At 39.8% G+C, this 24,750-nt stretch overlaps 1 protein-coding gene across 1 annotated transcript in view; it reads left to right on the forward strand.

The window, feature by feature from the left end:
* The window catches only part of ITGA8 (integrin subunit alpha 8), a 169,116-nt gene that overhangs the window by 80,675 nt on the left and 63,691 nt on the right, over nucleotides 1-24,750 (forward strand). Inside the window, exons 14-19 of the mRNA XM_077897083.1 lie at nucleotides 12,333-12,378; nucleotides 14,388-14,495; nucleotides 21,274-21,329; nucleotides 21,755-21,909; nucleotides 23,160-23,297; nucleotides 23,778-23,845. Of these exons, the coding sequence (XP_077753209.1) occupies nucleotides 12,333-12,378; nucleotides 14,388-14,495; nucleotides 21,274-21,329; nucleotides 21,755-21,909; nucleotides 23,160-23,297; nucleotides 23,778-23,845 (571 nt within the window). The remainder of the gene's footprint in view (nucleotides 1-12,332; nucleotides 12,379-14,387; nucleotides 14,496-21,273; nucleotides 21,330-21,754; nucleotides 21,910-23,159; nucleotides 23,298-23,777; nucleotides 23,846-24,750) is intronic.

The raw sequence follows: 24,750 nt of genomic DNA on the forward strand, positions 1-24,750 counted from the left end.
GCTCCCTTAACATTATGTAATGCCCCTCTTTATTTCCGATAACTTGCCTTAGTCTGAAGTCTGCTATGTCTGAAACTAATATGGCTACTCCTGTTGTCTTTTGATCACTGTTACCATGGTATCATTCTCCATCCACTTACTTGTATTCTATATGTGTCTTTATATTTAAAGTGTGTGCCTTACAAACAACATATAGTTGGGTCTTGATTTTTTTGTCCATTCTGACAATATCTATAATTTAATTGGTGTATTTAGACCACTGAAGTTCCAAGTGATTGTTGATATAATTAGATTCAGTTCTATTATATTCGTTAGTACTTTCCATTGTTGCCTTTGTTCTTTATTCTTATTTTTGTCTTTCACTCTTTTTTCTGCCTGGTATTGACTATTTTATGTGATTCTATATTTTTCTCCATACTTAGGATATACTTCTTTTTAACTTTTATTAAGCAGTTGGCCCAGGGTTTGCAGTATATTTTTACAAGGAATCGAATCCCACTTTCAAATAACACTGTAGCACTTCACATGTAATGTAGCACCTTAGAAACAAAAGAACCCTAATTCTTCCTTTCCATTCTTTGTATTAATGTTGCCATATAGTTATTTGATACACACACACAGACACACACAGAATGTGTAAATAAAATGTACATACATAATAAGGTAAGTTATATATATATACATAGTCAAATACAGTGTTGCTATTGTCATTTTGCTGTTACATGTTAGATCAACTTAGGATAAGAGAAGTAAGATTTTTTTATTTTACTTTCACTTACTCCTTCTCTTGCTCTTCATTTCTTGTTTTTTAAAGTTAAAATATTTTTCCAGTTTTATTGAAATATAATTTGCATATATTACTATGTAAGTTTAAGGGGTCTAGCATATGGATTGATATACATATCATATATATTGTACATATGTTGTTGCTCTTCATTTCATTATATGGATCCAAGTTTCTGATTTACATCATTTCCTTCTTTAGAAGAACTTCTTTTTAACATATTTTGAAAGCAGAACTATTGTCAATAAATTCCCTCAGTTTTTGTTTGCCTGAGAAGGCTGTTTTCCTTCACTTTTGAAGGGCAATTTTTCAGGGTAAAAAAAATCCAGAGTTTTTTTCTCTTAACATTTCAAATATTTTACTTCATTTTCTTCTTGTTTGCATGGTTTCTGGAGAAAAGTTGGATATAATGCTATCTTTTCTCCTCTATAAATAAGATATTTTTCCCCTCTGGCGTCTTTCAGAATTATTTTATTTTTCTTTCTTTTTCTTTCTGTAGCTTGAAAATGATATGCATAGGTGTAGTTATTTTGCCATTTATCTGTTTTAGTGTTCTCTGAGCCTCCTGCATCTTTGGTTTGGTATCTGACATTAATTTTAAGAAAATATTCATCATTATTATTTTAACATTTCTTCTGTTTCTTTTTTTTTTTTCTCTCTCTCTTTCTGTATTCCCATTATGCATATGTTACGTCTTTTGTAGTCCCACAGCCTTTGGATATTCTGTTCTGTTTTTTTCCAATCTACTTTCTCTTTGCTTTTCAGTTTGGAAGGTTCCTATTGATATACCCTCTAGCTTAGATATCTTTCCTCTACTGTGTACAAGTTACTAATAAGTCCATCAGAGACATTCTTCATTTCTGTTACAGAGTTTCTGATCTCTATAATTTATTTTTGGTTCTTAGAATTTCCATCTTTCTGCTTACCTTGAGCATCTGTTCTTATAGGCTGTATTTTATCCTTTAGAGCCCTTAGCATATTAATCATAATTGTTTTAAATTCCAAGTCTTATAATTCCAACATCCCTGCCATGTAGGAGTCTGGTTTTAAGGTTTGCTCTCTCTTTCTCTTCCTACTATATTTTTTTGCCTTTTAGTCATGTCTTGTAATATTCTTATAACTAGGCATGATATACTGAATAAAAGGAACTGCCATAAATAGGCCTTGGGAATAGAGTGGTAGGCATTGGGGGAGGGGAAGTGTTTTATAATCCTATGAGTAGGTCTGTCTTTTAGTGAGCCTGTGCCTCTGGACTGTAAACTTACACATGCTTCTTAGTCTTCTTCTTTATGGTAGGCAGGATGTCAAAAGTGGGCTAGAGTCAGTATTTCCCTTCCCCTGGGTCAGTTAGAACCTGGCAGAGATCCACAAGGTAAAACTCACAAATGCATACCTTCCATGACCAGATCCTATGGAGTTGTTAATCCCCAGAGTCATCCACACTGAGCCTCCAGCAGTTCAACTGCTGCTCAGGTTTCGGCATCCAGCACTGGATCCCTTGGAGATTGCCACTCCAACAAGTGGTCCACTGTATTTGCCTGTCAGTTGCTCCAGTCTGGGGGCAGCAGTTTGCCCTGTTACCTCACTCCTCTTATGGATCTAGGAAGAGCTGTTGGTTTTTTCAGTTTACTCAGCTTTTTACTTGTTGTGAAGATGGAGTGGTGACTTCCAAGCTTTCCGTGTGCTGGACCAGAAACGCACGTCTGTCAGTTTAAGTTTGAACTAATCCTCTTCTAAATACTCAATCATAGAAGCTGGCTTCTCTACGAAACCCAAGGCAACAGTAAATATGACAGGATATCGTTTACACTTGATCTTACTTGTAAAGATGTACTTAATAAAAACACAATGCCTTGCCACGGTTCCTTTAATGGGTGAGGGGCAGGATGTGGAGGAGTGAGAGGAAGTTCTCCTGGACTTAGAACCTCTGCATTATTTCTGACCTCCCACTGCATATGCTTGCTAAAAGTCATTTTTAATTTATTAATATGTAATTTAAAAGCCATATTTTAGAGCAATTCACTTGAGGCATCCCTTCTGCCGTTGTACACCCTGGACATTTTCCCAGGAGTTCACTTCCCACTTTTGAACTCAGTTCAAATGTCACTTCCTTAGGAAGTCTTCCCTGACTCTTGTCCTTTCTCTAACAACACTTACCTCAGATTGAAATTACACATTTGTGTGATTATTTAATAAATATCTATTTCACCCCACTAGACTGGGACACTGTATTAGGTGAGGGCAAGTGCTGGATTTGGTTTTGCTCACTATGGAATCGCTTGTGCCCAAAGTAATAGCTGGCACTAAAGACACCTAGTAAATATATGTAGAATGTGAACGTAAATGAATGATTGAATGAATGAATGAAAGAATGAATGAATGAATTTCCTCACAGCCACATACCTAGGCAGATAAACTGTTGTTGCTCTCCTCTCTTTTTACCTGGTCACTATCTTCCAGCTCTACTTAAATCCAGTAAGCTATTTTATTCCTGTGCAGAATGAGAATGGAAATGTAAGCAGAGGTGATGATGCCCTTTAAAATAAACTTTGACATCTTCTCCTGGGATCATAAGAAGCTCTATTCAAGTGATGCAAGCAGAGCCCTTAACCCTAGTAGAACACTTGACCCTAGCTCTGTATTCACTGGACATTTAAATGTCAATTGCTGTTCAAACTGCTAAGCCAGGAGGCCCAACAGCCAGTGTGATAGAAACATCACCAAACTAGAGCCAGGAGACCCATATTCTCACTTCTTCAGCCATCATTATCATCTCTATAGCCTCAGATGTACCACTTACATCTCCTGACCTCAGCTTCTTCACCCCTCAAGACTGTTGTAAAGGCAGTTTGCAAACTATAAAGAACTCTACATAGTCAATTGTTGTAATTTCTTAACACCACACATCAAATGGAGGTGGGAGGGTTCAGAATCTAGCTCTAAGGCAGAGGTCCAAGCTCTTTGAACCAGATCTGTGCCTTAACATGATGACTCGGGTAATTCTTGCCACAAACTTCCTACAAGAGAAGGGATGAGACATTTTCAAAATAACTAACATAACCAAAATCCTTCTCAGTACTTCATCTTGCAAACATTGTTCATGTAATGCTCTTCTTTCTATATGGCCATGATTTTTATTTTCTTACTGATGTTATTAATAGCTGGTTTCCAAAAAACTACCAACCCAAACAGAAATTTATGAGAGCACAAGCATACAATAGAAAGCTCGGGGTCGGGGCACCTGGGTGGCTCAGTCAGTTAAGTGTCTGCCTTCAGCTAGGCTCAGGTCATGATCCCAGGGTCCTGGATCCAGCCTATCATGTTCCCTGCTCAGCAGGGAGTCTGCTTCTCCCTCTGCACTGCCCCCCATGCTTATGCGTGCTCTCTCTCTCTCTCAAATAAATAAAATTTTAAAAAAGAAAAAGAAAAGAAAAGGAATGAAAGCAAGCAAGCAACCAAGCAAGCTAGCTAGCTCAGGGTCTGGCCAGCCCTCAGGCTAAATTTTGAGGTAGGTGAAGCTCACTGGGGCAATACTCAGCCCCTCTGATCCCCAGCTTCCTTTTCTTTCTGTCCCGGATGACTCCTCTATGCCAGCTGCAGAAAGACACTCCTTTTCTCAGATGTGTGGTGAGGAAAGACCTAAGATACTTATTCTTATCTGGACATTAGTGACTTGGGGAAGTAGGTCACACCTAGGAGCTCTGATCTGGGGTAGGGGTGGGGACATAATGGCCGAGTTTTTTACAAGCCTCCTCGGAGAGATGGCTGATAGACTCAAGTGCCTCAAGGAAAGGGAGTGTATCTACTCACCCTCTGCTGAACCTTTGGTGGCTAGGGCAGAACTCGGCTCATGGTGGGTGTTCAATAAGGAGCCTGAATGTGGGAACCACTGCATAAATGTTCTTCTCTTCCTCTCCTGCTTCCCTTGCAACTCTATCAGTGTGTATCTTCGTGTATCAGTCTGCCATGGCTGCTATTACAAAGTACCACATGCTGGGTGGTTCAAACAGTAGCAATTATCTCCTCAGGGTTCTGGAGGCTACAAGTCCAAGATCAAGATATGGGTAGGGCTCATTTCTTCTGAGGCCTCTCTCCTTGGCTTTTAGAAGGCCAGTTTCTCCTTGTGTCCTCACATGGTCTTCCCTTTCAGAGTGTCTCTGCCGGTCCTACTAGATTAGGGCCCACCCTCATGACCTCATGTCAACTTAATTACTTCCTTAAAGGCCCTTTAAAGTCACATTCTGAATTACTGGAGGTTAGGGCTTCAACATATAAACTCTGGGGGAGGGGACACAATTCAGTCCCTGACACTTTAGCAAACTCATAAAGTCCCACAAGGTTTTAATCCTAGGCTTTTATCTGTTAGGCTGGATGTGGGGCAAATGTCTTTGAGATACCAAGCTCCTCTAGAAGACTGTGAAATCATTCCCAGTAGGCAGCCACTTATAAATGGGACCATTCCTAAAGAAACAGAGTTTTCTCCAAGACTTTTAGCAACTGACTGAACAGCACACATGTTGGAAGTGTGGCCACACCATGGATAAAGTGAAATGCCTTTGATATGGTGACAACAAATGCAACAAGTAAAGCATTAAGCAAACAGCAGAGGGAAAGAGGCAATTCTTGCAGCTGTGGGATGCCAATAACATTTGGAAAACTGTTTTCCTAAGGCGGACTCATCATTTGATATTTCACCCTTATTTTGTGTGGGATTTTTTAAAAAGGAAAATAAACTCTCAGTAAATTAGAATGTTGCAACCTAATACTGCATTCCAACTCATAAATGTTTTTCTTCAGAGTTCATTTGGAAGCATTTCAGACAGATTGTTAGGATTATTACTTTCTGGGATAAAACCATGCATTTTTTTTTCAAGCATTTCTTCCTCAACTCATAACCTTCCTCTCAGTAATATTTTGCATGTTGCAATAAAAAAGCAAGGAAGAAAGGCGGCCTCTATTTTTAGATTAATGCATTTGCCAAACTCAAGTAGACTTATCTAAATGCCTGCTTCCCACAGACACGAGCTGTTTCTCTGGTGCCGAACATTTAAGCCAATTTCATAACCTACTTACAAGTCAACATTGCCATATTTACTCACCATCTTTAACCCCATTGTCTTATACATCACCTTCAATCCCACCGCTTCTCTGAAGAGCATCCCCATAGGAAAATAAGCAGAGCCCAGGTGGGGTCCAGGTGAACCATCCTGCTGGTTGGGCATCATTCATCTTGAAAACACTGATATGTGCTGCCTGGACAGTGAGAAGGGCCTGGTGGGGAGGGGAGATACTGTGAACTGTGAGCATCAGTAACATTAAGATGGGAGCCAGGAGTCTTTGGACGATCTGTTCAGGCAGCTGAGTCATGGAGGTAAGCAGGTCTAATGCCTGAGTCTGGGTAAGCCAGGGAGAAAGCCAGAAACTGGCCATCCTATCATGGAGGCAAGAGAAGAAGCCAACTCTGCAGGAGCAAAGCTGACCGACAGTCACAGAGGCATCCTGGACTGCACCAGGGCAGAGAAGGCACAGTCATGCAGCTCCCACCAATTCTGCAGAACTTATGGCTTTCTGGAACCACACAGGAACCTTGGAGATCTCACCAGACATTTGGCAGAGGAGAGTGACTTGTCCAGAGTCATCAGGAAATGAGTGGCGAAGTGAACTGGAATTTAGAATTCCTGATTTTTACACTCCATTCAGTAATTTTCCAGTTGAAACAAAGCACTGCTTTCAAAGAGGACTTCGAGGATGTTGGAGAGATCCAACAAGTGAATTTACCAATCATGAGTGGCCTGCGAACACATAAAACCATATACATGTGTTTATAGTGACTTTCCCAAAACTGGAAGCAACACAAGTGTCCACTAGCCAGGGATGGACACTCTGTGAGCCATTCACAAAGTGGAGCAGCTGAGTAAGAAAGAAGAATGAGCTCAAGACACACACAACATGGCAGACAACTCCCTGATGAGAGGGGAAGAAGCCAGTCCCAAAAAGCGACATGCTCTATGCTTCCCTCTCTCTGACGTTCTGGAAAACAGATTAGGGGCCTCCAGGGCAAGGGGCGGGGAGGGTTTGGTGACAGGCAGCAGAGATGACATTTTAGGATGATGGAGCTGTTCTGTATCTTGAGCATGGTGGCAGTCATATGAGTGGATGCATTGAACCAAAATCTTGGAACAGGATACTAAAAGGGATGCAATTTACTGTGTGCAAAATATACCTTAATTTTAAAAATTTTATTTAAAAAAAAAAGATTTTATTGATTTATTCATAATAGACACAGAGAGAGGGAAAGAGAGGCAGAGACACAGGCAGAGGGAGAAGTAGGCTCCCTGCAGGGAGCCTGATGGGGGACTTGATCCCAGGACCCCAGGATCAATCACTGAGCCACTCAGGTGCCCTTATTTTAAAATTTTTTAAGGAGAGAAACAATGGCCCATAGACGTGCTTCTGGGAAGCAGCCTGGTAAAATAGGAAAACATGTCAGCCCTGTAGCCAGACTGCCTGGGTTTAAACTTGGCCTTGTTTCCTACTGTTTAGCTTCTCTGATCCTCCTTTACCTCATTTTAAAATGGGAATAATTAGAGTATGCACCTCGTGGGATTATTGCAACAAAGGAATTTGTATATTCAGAGTGTTTAGAAAGTTAGCTTTTGCCTGACACATCTCTGCAGGATTGTCCCATATGGCCTCAGGACAGATTCCTAGAAGTGCAAATCACAGGTCAAAGGTTTGCATTGTCAGACTCACTGGCAAACTACCTTTCAAGAAAATCGTGCCCATTTACCCTCAACGCACACAGACAGCATGAGTGCCCAGTCCTTGGCTCTCCACCCAACACTGCCTGCCAAGATTCTTTCATCTCTTCCAGTCAAGAGGTCAAAAATGATAACTCATTGTTCCTCTCATTTGGATCCTTTAACTGACTAATGAGGCTGAACATCTCTCTACATATCTATTGGTCTTAACTATTTATTTTGATGTGCATTTCCTCTTTACAACCTTTATATTAGAATGTTTATAGTTTTATTATTAATTTATATGTGTTTAGTATGAACTAGAGTTAATAATAATTATTTTTTACTACGTTGCAGACATTCTTGTAAGCATTGAAAAATACATTTGGTCAGGCATATAGATTATAAATGTCTTCCTCTGTTTCTTTCATTTCTCCTTGGACCCTGCTTTGATATTTTGCAGAAGAATTTAACTGTAAAATTCCTTTGTGATTTGTTTTGGTCACATTTGAGGTGGCCTTCTGTCTTGAGTAATCGTAATCTTTTTATACAACTATTAGCTGTATGTTCCCGTATTTCTCAAGTTCCTTACAGCAATTCTCATTGGCTAGGATTATTCTAAATTAGTAAATGAGTCTTAATTTCAAAATAGAAAAGGAATGTTCTGATGGCATTTTTGGCTACAGACATAAGCATTAGTACATTTCTCAACAAAACGGGATAGTAGCAAGGAAAAGTAAGAGGGTGGCAGGTAAAAAGACTTACATCTTGTGAAACGTAGGCTCTCGGCTGGCCAAAGGGACTTCCACTAAAGGACTCTAGGTGATCTTTTAACGCATTTGTGTCACCCCTCTTCCTTCTGCCTCCCCTCCCATCGGCCCCCCTCTCTCTCCTCCAACCACTCCCTCCTGCCCACGTACGCCCATACTCAAACAAAGTTGATGTTTTCACATAGAATTTCTTCCAATTCTAAAATTTCCTTCCTAGGTTAATAAAAATCAGGCTCTGTAGTCTAAGCACCACTTGAAAAGTTTGGCTCTTTTCTTCTTCCTCATTTAGTAATAATAATTTTGGAGAAATAAAATACAGAACGGAGGTGTAATACATCTCCTATGACCTCACATTTTTAGGGTTATTTTTTCTTGCCAACTGATCCTGCGTTCATGCTAATGTTCCCCTTTTTGAATCCTTTAAAGTAGGCAGTTGTTTCATCAAAAGCCGAAAAGAAAATAAACTGTGTCTCGGGCAATGTGAGGTGATAACAAAGAGCTCCAGCATTTGGGGACCAGTTTTAGACTAAGGAGAAAGAACCAATTTTAGTCACCACTTATTTCTTCAAGAAAAAAAGATAGCTGTGTCTTGTATAAAGAAAGGCAAATTTTTTTGTTTTCAGAATCTGCCTTTAAGAAGTTTCTAGAAAAAAGGAAAATAAATATTATATAATGGCATAGGACCTGTTATCTCAGAGCAAGAAATAAAGTTTGCAGAGTTATGAATCCAAGTATCAGTACCAAATTACTTTCTCTTCAGATTATCTTTTAAATTCCTAAGCATGATGGAATTATGCAAATCTTAAAAAGTAGTGTGTGCATGCATATATATACATGCACACACGTGTACATTTAGGTATACATATATGTATATATGCATGTACATACATGTATAGATGGGTATTTGTGTGTATACATACATGTGTGTATACATATATACACAAACATCAGTCTGTGTATGGATAAAGATCATATAACTATATAGGTATGTATATGTATATGTATATGTATATGTATATGTATATGTATATGTATATGTATATGGAAACCACATAGTACTTTTTAAAACAAATCACATATTTTGAAAGGGCAAATTGGTTAGGAGTATAAATTGGCAGATCAAGTCTCCCCTCTAGAGAGATCTCAGAATTTTAAGCTTCTGAGCATAAATGTTTCTGGCCTTTCCAGCAGGCACACTACCAAGGTGGTGTCTCCAAAGGCAAACATACTTTCCTGGTAGATAACTGTTTTCTTGGCCTCGGAATAACTGTAGCCACATTCTCATGAAGAAAATTGTGGCCTTTTTTGCCAGTTACTTTATGTTCCCAGAGTAGTAAACTTCCCACCCTCAGGCACAGAAACCAAATTTCCTAAAGAAAAAGGCCTCTTGCTCATTATTGTTAGGGGATGTCTCTCAGCTTCTTGTCTACAATGATCTAGTTATGATGCAGCTTCTATACTGCTTTCTGGAGTGTTCTAGAATCTGGAGCTTCTATGTGTGTGTGTGTGTGTGTGTGCATGCACACTCACATATGGAAAAATCCAGCAGAATTTAACTATGGTTTCCATTAACCTGTGTTAACAATTGGCCCATTTTCTTCCTCTCTTATCTTTAGTACATTGTCTTGTTATTACTTATTCTCCAATTATAAAGCCTCTGTTCCAAATCTGGCCCAGTGCTTGGTACTGTGGATGCAGATTCTTTCTTTCTTCATTTATTTCCATGAAGTATCTGTGATATGCAAGCTTGAAGAAAGATCCCTGCCCTGGAAAAGTTTACAGTCTTTTTTCTTTGCCATTTCCAGAGAAGTCCATTCTTAAAACTCCTCTTTTATAAAAGATCTAATCTTGGTATATTCCTATTTCATCATATTTGGAGCCAAAAACAAAGCACATACATAATTCCTCTCGAATCAGTTTTTGTAATAGAATTCTCTTGTCTGATGTCTCATCAATAGCAGGGATCCATCTGGGGGCCACCAGTCTTGTGTAACTACTGGAGTCCACGGCACACACGGAGAATAGAGTTCACATTTCTTCAAATCAGTAGCTCTTCTTCCTCTGACAGAGCAAAAAATGCACTGATATGCTGGAAGAGATGAATGTAACAGGAAAAAATAAAAGTGAAAATACTTGAAAAAGCTGAAACTGATGTAATTTTAAAAATTGGTAGACTCAGAAACTTTGGCTTCTGGCTTCAAAGACTTGAACTTTGGAAAAGACTCTTATTCCAAAGCCATAATTATTCAAATTGTCGATTTTTTTAATGCATCTTTTAATCTCACCCCTAAAGAGATGATCTCTTGATCATCTCTTGAAGATGACCTTCATTTGACTTTTTCAAACATTCACATATACACTTTTTTAGACATGGAGCTTTGGAGTCCAGTCTCAAACCTATCATCTGAATCTGATTCTATGTCTATTAAAACACGAGACATCTCAACTGTGGTTTTAACCTTGAAGATATTTGAGTCCATTTTTTTTTCTGAAGGTCTTATGTTGGGTTCTTCCAGCACAGACATTAAGACAAGGATTAGAAAGCAAGCAGGTCATGTGAGAAATGGTCCAAAGAAACATCGCCAAGGGAGGAGGGTAGAGGGTAGAGGAAGGAAGATGGTTATGAAGCACATTGACACAGTGGGCAGAGGGAGCTGGGGACATGTGAGACATGGGGAAGAACGCATGCCTCAGGGCTATCCCCTTGGAGGGGTAAGGAAGCGGTCATCCCTGGTTATGGCCTGCTTCCATCCATCATTAGCTGAGGGCTCAGGCCAGGGGCACTTCCGGCCCTCCAAGGGGAATCATGCTTGCAGTCCGATGCTGCTCCTACATCCAGGAAAGGTGGCTGCTGAGGGAATGTGGCTACAAATCATCATCTTGTGCAAACTCCACTAGACCAATTTCTTGATCGGTTTTCCATATGGACAGGCCAGATAAGTTCCTCTCTCTCTCTCTCTTTTTTTTTTTTTTTCATTTTCATTTCTGCTCTGCTAGGATTAACCACTTATGGTCTCAAATGTTGTAAGTCTTCTTCTGTGGCTGTTATTTCTACCAGGTCCAGTTTTCTCACATCTACATCTAAATTTTACTCTGGAGATTCAGCCATTGTCATTTGTATGTTTGTTTGGTGGCATTTAACAAGAGTAACCATTATAGATTAGATATACAGAAACAGACCGCTTTACCCATGTATTAGCCAAGTGCTGTGATCAGTGTGAGCGTTACCCCTCAGACAGCCTAAGATTGTTCTAGTGCCTGGCACTGCTGTAGACCAGCCCCACCTCTCACCTAGTGTGGACTCCAGTGAATTTATAGGTTTGCCCTCTTAAGCCTCAATTTACCTACCTGCAAAATTGTGCAAATAGTAGAGACTTCCTAGCTTCTTGTAAGGAATAATCAAGGTCAACTCTTCAAAAGAATTCCCAGATCAGAGTAAGTATTCAACATGTATTATTATTATTATCGCTGTTGTTGTTATTTAAGATCATTATAATGACACCAATTATTTCATAAACTACAATCACTTTGACAAGAGGATACTCACCATCCACACTATTCATAAAGAGCAAATGGTCATGTCAAAAAGGCAGTCAAAATGTCCCACTTCACGGGTAATGACATCTGCCTCACAGGGTCGTTGGTGAAAGGAATGGGAAAACAAGGTGTGTAACATGCCCGGTACATACAAGCACTGAGCATATGGTTTTTTTTCCCTTTCCTTTACCTTAATGTGCAGGCCTCCAGTGTGGAGGATAAGAGGAATGGTGTTATAATGTATTTTTAAAACATTTCTAGAAAGCTGACATTCCCGAGTCTAGAAGAGACTGAGATCTACTGGTTTGTGTGTCCCACAGAGTTACAGCGCAGTTCCAACATCCTTTCCTGAATGTCTTCAGGAAGGTGCAATTTGCTGCTCCCGCTGGATGTGCCTCACTCTACAATCAGCATCTCAGGATGCTCTATATGCTATTTATGATGAGCTTAGATTGTTTCTGTAAAATATGTACATGTGTTCTGAGTTCTTGTCTTTTTTAGATTTAATCGTAGGTGCATTCGGGACAGGAAAAGTAGCTGTTTACAGGTACGTGGCTTGTGGTATGCAAAGGTCCTTCTAACTGTTTCAAGTGCATTTCCTTTCTGCCACTAGTTTTACCTTCAAGAGTCTATGCCACCTCTTTATTTTGGAAAACAATTAGATACTTTTTTTTAAGTCTGGAGGAATCTTTGCTCTCCACTCTTTTCCTTTCTTTCATCTCTCTGCCTTTTTATTCTCATCCTCATGACCAAACTTCTAGTCCCTACTAACATAATGTGAAATTAAGATATGAATCTCAGCAGAACTTAAAACAGGATGCATTCCTTAGATGTTACTAGGTCTGAATTCTTCTCTTTGGTTTGGAAATGCATTGAAATGTGCTTATAGAGAAAGGGTACCAGTGGGAAGAGGTTACTATTTACCCTGGTTCCTATAAATCAGGTGTAGAGACTAAGGGAATGGAATGTGCCAGGAATTGATATTCCAAAAGCAAGCATGAATAACAGTTCATACCTGACAGATCTGGATTCAAAGCCCTAGCCGTTCCACACACTCACTCATGTGTCATCTTGGGCAAGTTCCTACAATTTTGTAAGCCTCTGATTTTTCATTTGTTAAATGGGGACAACAGTACTTGCTTTAGGAGTTTATTTTTGTGAAGAGGATTAAGTGAGAATCTGCAGGTAAAGTACACAGAATTGTATGTTATAGTAGACAGCTGGTGCTCCAAAAATGTTAGATTCTTTTTTCTTCTGAAAAAAAAATTTTTTCTAGGAATTCAGGACACTAGATCGGGATGTCAAAACAAAAGGCAGAGAGCAGTCCTGGGTGTTCTGGGCACTGCTAACCTAGCCCCACCCCCAGAGCAATTCTAAAGTTAGGTTTACCCAAGTAAGTGAGATTTTCACCTTCAACCATCCCAAGGCATACATACACATAGGCTGGTGTAGACCGGCCCCTCACTGCTTCGGGTTATAGAGGATCAGATGAATGAAAAGCTCAAGTATCTAAGGATGAGGCTATGTGTGCAGTGGCCAGAACGATGCTCCACTCAGGGCTGATGAACTCATATTCCAGCTGCTAGGGTCTAACTCCACCACACAGTCCTCTTTCCTTCCCTCACTCCTTCACAGGGGTCAGACCTACATCACGGTCAGATGCTGGCTGCCAGCCTCCTCCCTCCTAGTTGGGGCCCATGTGGTAATCATGAAACTGTTTCACACACTGGCCCGAAGCACTGCCTCCCCTCCCATCAGAGGAAAAGTTACCCATCTTTTCATGTTGTCATCTGGAGTCCTGGCTCTGAACTCTCCTATCTTGGAACAGAGCTTTAAAAATTGCCCCATCCCCTTCCCCAGTGAGTTACTCACTTGTCTCGTTATCCTCACCTGGGGGGTTAAAATGGAGTTTGCTGCGCATTAGAACCACCTGGAGGGCTTGGTTAACCTTCTGATGCCTGCCTGGCCCCGACCCCCTGCGGTTTTGATGCACTTCGTCTGTGGTGGGGCCGGGGCATATCACCTGTCTGAAAACTCCACAGGTGCATACATCGTGCAGTCAGGATTGAGAACCTCGGCTCTGTGTGAAGTACACAGTGATCTTGCCAACCCACCATGATGTGTTTAGCTAAACCTACAAAGCTTGGATAGGAAATTATCAATCAAAATAAAAAACCATCAACCCAGCAGGAAAGAAAATTTGCAAACCTAGAGTACTTACAGGCAGGAGCAAATAGAGGATGATGCATTTCCTCAGACCCGAATGTAGCAGATCCCAGCACAGCACTTCGCAGCAATATCCCCAAAATACCTGGAGTCCACTCCATAAACAAAGCAGGTCTGTGAATGCCGTTTTGCTTGACAGACCCACAGCATCCTTGATTTGTAGCCATAAGCCATAAGCCCACACGTGTTTGAAGGTAATTAAGTCTGGAGCCCACCTGTTCACCCAGGAAGGCAAAATCTTGGTACAAAGGCTGGGAATGTTGGCAGAGGCCTCTAGAAGTGGGGTGTCTCTCCTGTGGCTCATTGTAACCCTGTGTCTTCTCCCCGCAGGGCAAGGCCAGTTGTCACTGTAGACGCCCAGCTTTTGCTGCACCCAATGATTATCAATCTGGAAAATAAAACATGCCAGATTCCAGAGTCTTTGTCATCTGTGGCCTGGTGAGTTAGTCTGGTGTTTCTCAAACTCTGATGTGGATTCAAATCACCTGGGCTTCTCGTGGTAATCCAGCTTCTGGGGTGGGGCCTGGGACTTTGTAGTTCTGAGAAACTCCAATCAAGTGTGCATCCAATTTAAGTAACAAAGAGTTAGTCTTTCTGAATGGAGAAGGAAAATGTGAGATCTATATATATATACATAGACCTCACACACACACGCACACACACATATAGCGAGAGAGAGATAAAATATTACTATATATATTACTATACAATATTACAACATATACAATATATTGCTCTGTCCTACACACACACACACACTAGAATATTACATAACCCCCCAAAAAGATGAGATCTTGCCATTTGAGGCAACATGAATGGACCTGGAGGGTATCATGCTAAGTTATAAGTCAGACTAGGAAAGACAAATACCATATGATTCTACTCATAAATGGAATCTAAAAAAAAATTGAATAAACAAAAAGAATCTACATACAGAGAACAAACTAGTGGTTGCCAGAGGGGATGGGGATGGGGGTTGGACAAAATGGGTGAAGGCGAGAGAGAGACACAGTCTCCCAATTATGAAATGAGTAAGTACCAGGAATAAAAGCAGAACATGAGGAACGCAGTCAGTGACATTATAGTAACAATGTAATGGGACAGATGGTAGCTATACTTTGTGGTGACCATAGCATGATGTGTATACTCGTCAAAGCACTAAGTTGTACACCTGAAGCTAATGTAATGTGTCAACTACACTCCGAAATTTTTTTTAAGATAACAATATTCAGAGAGATGGAAGATGTAAGCAGGTATGATGGCTATAATGGCAGCAATATTTCTCAATGTCATAGAAGAAAAGCACAAATACAGAAAGGAAGAAAACTAGAGTATTTCTTGTGGTTCTAATCTGGAGTGGGAGGCATGAATGCACACATGGTTTTCAATATATAGAGACAGAAAGAAATATAGATATAGACAAAAAACAGTTAGTCTTTCAAAAAAAAAGAGAAGGATCTTTTTACATGATGCTGATCTTTTGTTGTTAACTAATCACTTGAGGCTACTTCTCCAATCTATAGGCTCCAGGTAAGAGAAGAAGCATAAAAACATTTGGGGCAATTTCCAATAAAACAAATCTGGGAGATCTCTTTTCGATTCTTGGCATGCTAAAATAAATATTAACCAAAATGAAAATATATGGATACCCCCTCTCAGACATTTTTTTTAATAGTCAGACTTCAGTTAAGTCACTTGGTTTCCTGCACTGTGAAAACATATGTCAGTTTTACAATTTAGAGTACATAATCAGACAAAAAGTACACATTATTAAAATAGGAATTTTAGGGGCACTTGGATGGCTCAGTCTGTTAAGCGTCTACCTTCTGCTCAGGTCATGATCCCAGGATCCTGAGATCAAGTCTCACATCAGGCTCCCTGCTCATGAGAAGCCTGCTTCTCCCTCTCTCTGCCACTCCCCCTGCTTGTGCTCTCTCTTGCTCTCTCACTCTCTCTGACAAATAAATAAATAAAATCTTTTTTAAAAATAGCAATTTTGTGCTCACAACTCTATTGTTGTGGCCCTGATCTCATTATCAGGAATATTAGTAGAATTACAGTTCCTTTGGTGGACAGTAGGAGGAAACCATCTATATCTATATCACTTCTCAAAGTGTTGCCTCTCAATCTTGCTAGTCATCTAAAGGAACTACAAATGGAACTCGATTGTAACACAGCTTGAGAATATGCGACTTTGTTTCTCAATATGGAGGTCCTCAAGAGTCAGAAGTCAGTGGTATTGGGTAATGCCAACAGGGTATATCCTCTAGAAAATCAACAAATCCTCGGAGTGTTTGAGATTTGCCCTCATTTTCCATAAGGTGTGGTCTAACTCAGACAGTATGTTCAGTTCCAAAGAATGTCAGAATGCAGAACCAACCAGTCTTGACCTAGAGAGCTTAGTTCCAACCAAGCTCAATGTGTTGTTGATGGTCTTTTGACAAGAGTCAAAAGCTTCAAATGCTGGAGTCAAAGCCTTCATGGGTGGAGGTCGAGCGGGCGGGGACGGGGGGGTGAGGAGGACCCTGAAGAAATGTAGAAAAAACGTCCTTAGCTGGGTGCTCCCTGATTCATTCTGGGAGGCGTGCCCTCTTCTTTACCGGTTTTTGAAAGTAGCTGGGAAAAGTGCCCTGAGCACATTTTTAAATGGTTTAAAACCATAAAGTATTATAATGAAAACCTGATCTGAGAAAATATGTGAAAGAGCCAGCATCTGTCCTTACCCTGGCGTGATTCACTCATTGAAATGAACTGTGGGAGCTACTTGGGCAAGAGTGCTAAGACTTCAGTATTTCCCCAAAGAGTCTAGTGTTCCATGTTCACAATTGAATGGACCCCAGGCTGGAGTTTTTTGAGCATCTGGGTGTGGCAGGCTCTGACATCAAGTGCTATTTTGAACTAGATCATTATTTCGAAGGATTTGTAGGGTTATTTTTTTAAAATAAAATATAAGTATTTTTAATTGACATGGGTCTGTTTGTTTTTATAGGAAGAGTATTACTTTGTTACAAAAAAAAAGTGTTTTCCCTTATTGCATTAAATCATATTATTACAGTAAGATGGAATTTGTTATGTGGGCAAATGAATAAATATATGTCTTTATGATTATTTATTCCACTCTATTGCATGCATTCTCTGAGAAACATTTCATTTCCACGCGCAAAAATTTGGAATTAATAGAGGCTCAGGGTACTTGAAGATGAAAGTTAAGAGCCGGCTCAGTCTAGAATGTGTTTCTCTGATAGTTTTTATTTTAGGAATTTAGGTCAGTGTTTCCAAAATGATTGATGGGCAGTTGTCGGTTTGCTTTCTTAGAGTTTTTGTCTGTATTTGATATAACCTTATATTCTACATCTGAAAACTATTTAAGTGAACCCTAACTGGAAAATAGTTCTTCACGTTTATCAGTGTGAATTTCTGTGACTTTCAAAGAGCTGTGTAGTTTTATAAAGTATCTGCTACTGGTATTTCCAAATTAGAAAAAATAAAAAATAAAACCGGCACAGTAATATTAACATTGTTATTAATCAATTAGAAAAATAAAAAGTATTTAGTAAGATATTTCATTTGATAAATATGAAAGACCTTCATTATCCATTTTCAAATTTAAGAAAACCTTTTTGCATAAAGTAGTATGCCTAACTCTATGCAAAATATTTGCTGTCACTGAAATTGAATTAAATTGGTTAGATTGAGAAATGAGAGGTGCCTGGCTGGCTCAGAGAAGCATGCAACTCCTGATCTCGAGATCGTGAGTTCAAGCCCCACGTTGGATATGGAGATTATTACTTAAAATAAATAAGTAAACTTTTAAAAAAATGAATTGCCTTGTAGTTTTAAATCTTGTTTCACATCTACCTCACTCTCCTGCATGGCTATGCACACTGCTATATCACAGTATCATTATCCCAACTGCGCATTGAGTCAGGGCTGGTGTTGGAGGATTTGTCATGTACTGTCCTGCCTTCTGATGTATTAGAAACACTATAGACAAACATTCTATAACCTCCTTTACTGTTTATGTGATGAGGGCTCTGGGTTGATTTAATGTTTTTGTTCCAATCAGACCTATTCAGACTAATGTACCGTATTGAATATGATCATAAATTCAAGTTTGCAATTTTAACTCTACTTGGAGATTACAGCTCTCCCTGACAACTCAAGTGTACTTCATAATTAAATATATACCTGAGTGGACCTAATTCTCTGATATACAAAACACATAATGAATATATGTCTGTGTTTATGTAAAATATATGTTTTGCTAAATTCAGAGTGAATATTTCAACAAAAATACTAATTCAAAAAGACATAGGCACCCCTATGTTTACTGCAACATTATTGACAATAGCCAAGATATGGAAGTAACCCAAGTGTCCATCAATAGATGAATGGGTAAGAAAGATATGATATATATATTTACAGTGGACTATCACCCAGCCATAAAGAAGAATGAGATTTTTGCAACAGTATGGATGGGCCTAGAGGGTATTATGCTAAGTTATTATAAATCAGACAGAGAAAGAAAAATATTATGATCTTACTTATATGTGGAATCTAAAAAACAAAACAAACGAGTAAACAAAAAACCAGAAACGGACTCATACAGATAACAAACAGGTGGTTGGCAGAGAGAAGAGGGGTAGAGAGGTGAAAGAGACGAAGGGGATTAAGAGGTATACAGACTTCCATTTATAAAATAAATAAGTCACAGTGATGAAAAGGACATCATAGGGAATAGAGCCAATAATTTTGTTATAACTTTGTATGGTGACAGATGGTAACTACACTTATCATGGTGGGCATCGAGTAATGTATAGAGTTGTCAAATCATTGTGTTGTTCACCTGAAACAAATATAACATTATACATCAAATATACTTCAATAATTAAAATTTTCTTAATAATGTTTTATTTATCATAACTTGATAACATTTTTTGATATCTGATAGGACTATGTCTTTTTTTTTTTTTAAGTAGGCTCCCCACCCAATGTGGAGCTTGAACTCAGGACCCCAAGATCAAGAGTCGTGTGCTCTACAGACTGAACTAGCCAGGCACCCCAATAATAACAATTTTCTTTAAAAGAGTTAATATTTTGGCCCACTACTATAAAATGTTGAGGTTTTCCTTTTAGATCAGAGCCTTCTACATGGCAACTCTTTTCTGTGAAAGGACACCTATAAACTGGCAGGTTGAGGTACTGTTATCAATAATTCAGTAAATTGTAGCAGTTATTTTAAACTTGTATGAAAAAAGTTACAGTCATCCCAGTTAATGACATGGAGGTAACAGAGAGGGAGAACTAAGAAAGGAATATAGAACGACACTGACATGTGATTAATATAATTCGCAAGTCTGCTGACATCATTTGTTGATCAAATACCTTCTCACAGGGGATCCTTGGGTGGCTCAGCGGTTTGGCGCCTGCCTTTTGCTCAGGGCGCGATCCTGGGGTCCCGGGATTGAGTCCCATGTCGGGCTCCCTGCATGGGTCCTGCTTCTCTCCCTCTGCCTGTATCTCTGCCTCTCTCTCTCTCTCTCAGTCTATCATGAATAAATAAAATTTTTAAAAAATACCTTCTCACAAAGAAAAAATAATATTCATATTCAGAGCTTTATTTCTTTTTCAAAAACTTCATTGCTTTTGAGTTATTCATGTTAAGCACAATACTGTATATAAAGTTATTTTGATTTACATAAGTTGATAATTTCATCACAAATAGGAATCTATCTTGGAAAAGTTAATGAACTTTGTCTATGATTTTAACACATAACCAAATACTTGCAAAAAAAAAGTTGGGCACAGAAAAAATTTCAATTTTGAAGCCTGACACGCTGCAGAATTTTAAGACAGGGTTAACTATTCATCTTCCTTAAATAATTCTAACTGAAGTAGAATTGAGCTGGTACTTGTGATTTCTCTGGGAAAGTGGTACAAACACTTGTAATAGCAGAGACATCTCAGGAAACTATTGGCTTAATGGCATTTGGCAAATTATTTACCCTAAAGGGAGACATTTACTGAGGTCACGGTAGACAGATGAGTCCCAGATGTGACACAGTTTCATTATATTTCACACAGGAAGCTGACACATAATTAACGTATGATTAGGGATTACTTACAGCTTTTGGATGCAATAGAAATATTAAAATCATACTATAGTATTTTATCAGTAAAATCATTAAGACTGTCATTAAATCATAGTTAAGTATTTTCTAAAATTTTAATTTCCTAGAAATGTGAAAAAGCCCCATCTTGAATGCTGGCTGTTAGGGCTTGACATTTTTCAGGAGGGATGTGAGCACATTCTGCAAAGCCAGGCAGAGACAAGTGACCCATTCTCATTTCCTCTTTGGCCACAGAACAGGTCCAAGCACAGGTCATCCTACCAGCTGCAGCAGACACCTCTCTGGATTGAGTTTAGGTCATGTTCTAGGCAAAACTATAAAATGTTTCTTGTGCATGTCCACCATCTTTTAATTGTGTCTACGCACCATATCACGGTGCCCACCCAGCTTGAGACATTCACGCTAAGCTTCTTCTGTTCTTTCTACCCCCCTGCCCTCATGAAGTGTCTATGCCTCTAATTGTACCCACACCAGCAAGTTACCATCAGGTTCCCTTCTCTTCCTAAGCCAAGTAGGGATGTGCTTTAATCATCCCATGGTGCTCCATGCCTCTTAGGATGAAATCCAAACTCTTTAATGTAGCTTTCAAAGCCTCATTCCCACAGATCAACCCAACCAGCCTTGCCTCCTTGCACTTCCCCACCTTGCTCTCACCCCCCAACCATACTGAATTTCTGTGGGTTCCTCAAATGGAGTCATGTTCTTGATCATCTCCAGGCTCTACCGCTAGCTGTTTCCCTGCTGTACTGCCTACTTCTTCCCTAACACAAGGCCAATATTCATATGTATTTATGGAATAAAAGCAATGAGTAATCAATTAATTAAGTCTTAACCCATTGGTTAATTCAGTTAACTTGTGGTTAACTTCCTCTGTATTAATATTACCTGTCTTAATTGTATAGTGTTGTGGTCAACTGGTGAGATAGATAAATATTATAAATATATGTATATTTAGTTGTGTGTGTGGATAATGAGAAGTACAGAGGAAAAATGATGTATTCAATTTATTTTGGGTGAGATAAAGATTGCTACTTCAGATACAAAACTTTACTAACCAATATATTATTGACTGTTATTTTCCATAGCTTCTCTTTAAGCGTATGTGCATCTGTAACAGGCCAGAGCATTTCAAATACAATAGGTGAGCACATTTTCATTTTTATGCTCCTATAATATACCAAGAAAAGTTAGCAGTAAGCGTTTCTCGGCACAGACCACATAAAACTTTGAAAGAGCCCCCCTTTTTTTAATATTAAGATTTCTATGGTATATAATGGAAACTTCTACATAACTATTACTTGAATGGTTGGCATTAAGATTGTCTGCAAAAACAAATATAATAGTTGGGTAGGGGGTGGAAATGACTTTGTCAAACCTTTACAAAACAAGTTTCTCGGCTTGGAGAGTATTTCATAAAACTTCCTTTCAGCTCGTCTATTGTTTTTGATCCCAGCTATGAAAACAATGTTTTCTGAGTAAGCAAGTTGAACTAGAAATTCATTCTAGCACTGCATTCACTGAATACTTTGCCTTTCCTGATGATATTTGCTCTATTTCTGTCCCTAGGCCTGACTGCCGAGGTGCACTTGGACTCCCTGAAACAAAAAGGAGCCGTGAAACGCACGCTCTTCCTTGACAACCATGAGTCACATCTCATTTTCCCCCTCACCATAAAGCGGCAGAGATCCCTCCAATGCCAGGATTTTGTCGTTTACCTTAGAGTAAGCGTTCCAGAATCGCCTTTCTGGCTTCTACCACTCAGATTCAAATTCCAACCATTTTTCCCTGTTGAACCACAAAGACCCACATCAATTTTCCCTTCATAGGCGGAAACTTTACCATAAGGCCACACGCTCCATTCTTGAGCTCCGAGGCAGCTGACCTGATGGAGCGTGGCTGTTCATCCCCAAGGCTCCTTTCTGTTTTGCACACTATCCTGATAATAGTCCTCACTCAGGTGGTTTTCATTTCTCACTGCCTCCCTCCCCAGAAAAACCATAAACGTTAAACGCAAGTTATTTAAATTTTTCTCCTACGTGAGTATGTTCGGCCAGATGTTATCAATGTGCGTTTCAGAGCCAACTCAGGAAAACGTTTAGGCATCCAATACTTTTATTGAAAGCAATTTATGATTATATTCTTTTAAAGAAGTGTATATTTACAGTAACTCCGAAGGCTACCATGAAATAAAAGAGCCAAAGTATTTTTAACACTATTACTCCAGCTTCTTAGCAGTTGTGGGGTTATCTCTCGCTCGCTCGCTTTGTCTCCTCCCTTAATGGGCTTAGTGAGGGAGTGAGAGAACCCACTGAGGGCAGAGTTCAGAGACACATTCTAGAATGAAAAGCTGGGCACATACCCCTTGAGTCTCATTATGCCTGTGACTGGCACACATCTGAAGGTGGCACTCTTGCTGCATGGCCTAAGGTATAACTGTGTGCTCCAGGGCCTTTCCTTGTGCCACCCCCTCAACTCTGAAGGGGTTCTCTTTCGTTTTCTGAGGAAACTTCAAGTGTGCTAAAGATGTCCTGAAGTTCATGCAAGCTTAAAGAGATGACAAGAGGAGGAGAACCAAGATGTGTCCTCCCCACCCGCCTGGAGCCCAAGAGCACTCATAAACACTGCTGACCTCACAAAAACAAAAGTCCCAATTCACAAAACTCTCCATGCCATTTGTTATATATATATTTTTTTTTCATTGCAATTTGACCAATCTGTGTGAGAACCTGAAGATTGCCTCCAGAAGCATTTATTTCGATGAAACCCCAGCTATAAACAAGATCATCCCCGAACATGTGCTAATTAAGCTGGCTACCATCTCCCCCACGAATCAGCATGTACCTGGGCCCGCTGCCATGATAGTCCCTGATCAGTTCCACTGGCTAAAGTCAAATGTCGCCTGCCTTTCACAGACTAACATCTTGTAGCTATTTCCCAGAGCCTTCCTTGAGTGTGTGATTATTTTCCCTAGGATGAAACTGAATTCCGAGATAAATTATCTCCAATCAACATTAGTTTGAATTACAGTTTGGACGAATCCACCTTTAAAGAAGGCCTGGAAGTGAAACCAATATTGAATTACTACAGGGAAAACACTGTTACCCAACAGGTAGGTCGCTGGCAGTCTTTGATGGTTGATTCTCAGGCCTCGAGCATCACTCCTGTGACCTTCAGACCAAATCTAGCCTCTTTTGTTTTCATTCCTGCACATAAACTCATGACACTGGGGAGACTTTCCCAACGTGTTTCCTGAAACACTGCATTATTGTGTTTTCAGAAGCCCTTCTCCTTGTGCAATGAGATTTAGTTTGTTCAAAATGTGGCTGTGATGGAAGCAAGATAGCCCATGATCCTCAAAACGCTGCCAGAGTGTTTATAGACATTTCAGGATGAATTGGAATCGGGCTGTTATGTCAATGAGGTTGTATTGGGAGATCACTGCCTCACATAGGGTTTCTAGCTGGGCACAATCACACTGAGTGAAATGAAAAGCTTTGGTTTAATTTGTGGAATCGTTCATACATTTCAAGAAAGAGGATATGATTCAGGTTTACCCAGATTATTCCTGATGCCTGTTTGCACAACACAGGCTCACATCCTGGTGGACTGTGGAGAAGACAACATGTGCATTCCTGACTTGAAGCTCTCAGCTAGACCGTAAGTTTAAATAAATAAACTTCAACGCTTTATCTAATGGAATACAGGTGTTTATTTAAAGCTTCTCTGGAGAAAGTATACACTTTCAACTACTACAAAAAAAAAAAAAAAAAAAAAACACTCTGCATGAAATTCTTGAGTTTGGCTATGCTTTGGGTTAGCCTGGGTCTTGGGTCAGTTCTTTGTCGCCGGTGTCAAGTGACACACCCTAAGATTTTGCCTGGGCTGTTTCATCTTTCAGCACAAGTGGGGAAAAACATTTTTTTGTTCAAAATGAACCCATCTGGAGGGTGACTCAGGTCGTGTGTACTTGCGTCAGTCCTATGAACAGCGGACTCAGGCTGGTTCTATCTATGCCTTACCCAAATTACGACTCAAAAGCATCCTTAAAATTGTCAAAATGAAATCAATTTTAACTTGCTAAAAAAAAAAAATTAGTGGCACTCTGTGGAGTAAAGCAGAAGTGTCCCAAAATCACATTAAGAATCAAAGTGCAGGATCCCTGGGTGGCTCAGTGGTTTAGCGCCTGCCTTCAGCCCAGGGCATAATCCTGGAGACCCCAGATCGAGTCTCACATCGGGCTCCCTGTGTGGGGCCTGCTTCTCCCTCTGCCTGTGTCTCTGCCTCTGTGTGTGTGTGTGTGTGTGTGTGTGTGTCTCATGGATAAATAAATAAAAATTTTTTAAAAATTCAAAGTGCTTCAGGGCACCTGGGTGGCTCAGTTGGGGAAGCATCTGCCTTCAGCTCAGGTCATGATCTCAGGGTCCTGGGATCAAGCCCCGTTTGGCCCCTGGTCCGTGAGGAGTCTCCTTATTTCTCTTCCTCTGCCCCTCCCCCTGCTCATGCTTTCTCTCTCTCTTTCTCTGTCTCTGAATAAATAAAAAGTCTTCAAAAAAAAAAAAAGA

Source organism: Canis aureus, chromosome 5, assembly GCF_053574225.1.
Source record: "Canis aureus isolate CA01 chromosome 5, VMU_Caureus_v.1.0, whole genome shotgun sequence".
In the NCBI taxonomy this organism is placed as follows: Eukaryota; Metazoa; Chordata; class Mammalia; order Carnivora; family Canidae; genus Canis; species Canis aureus.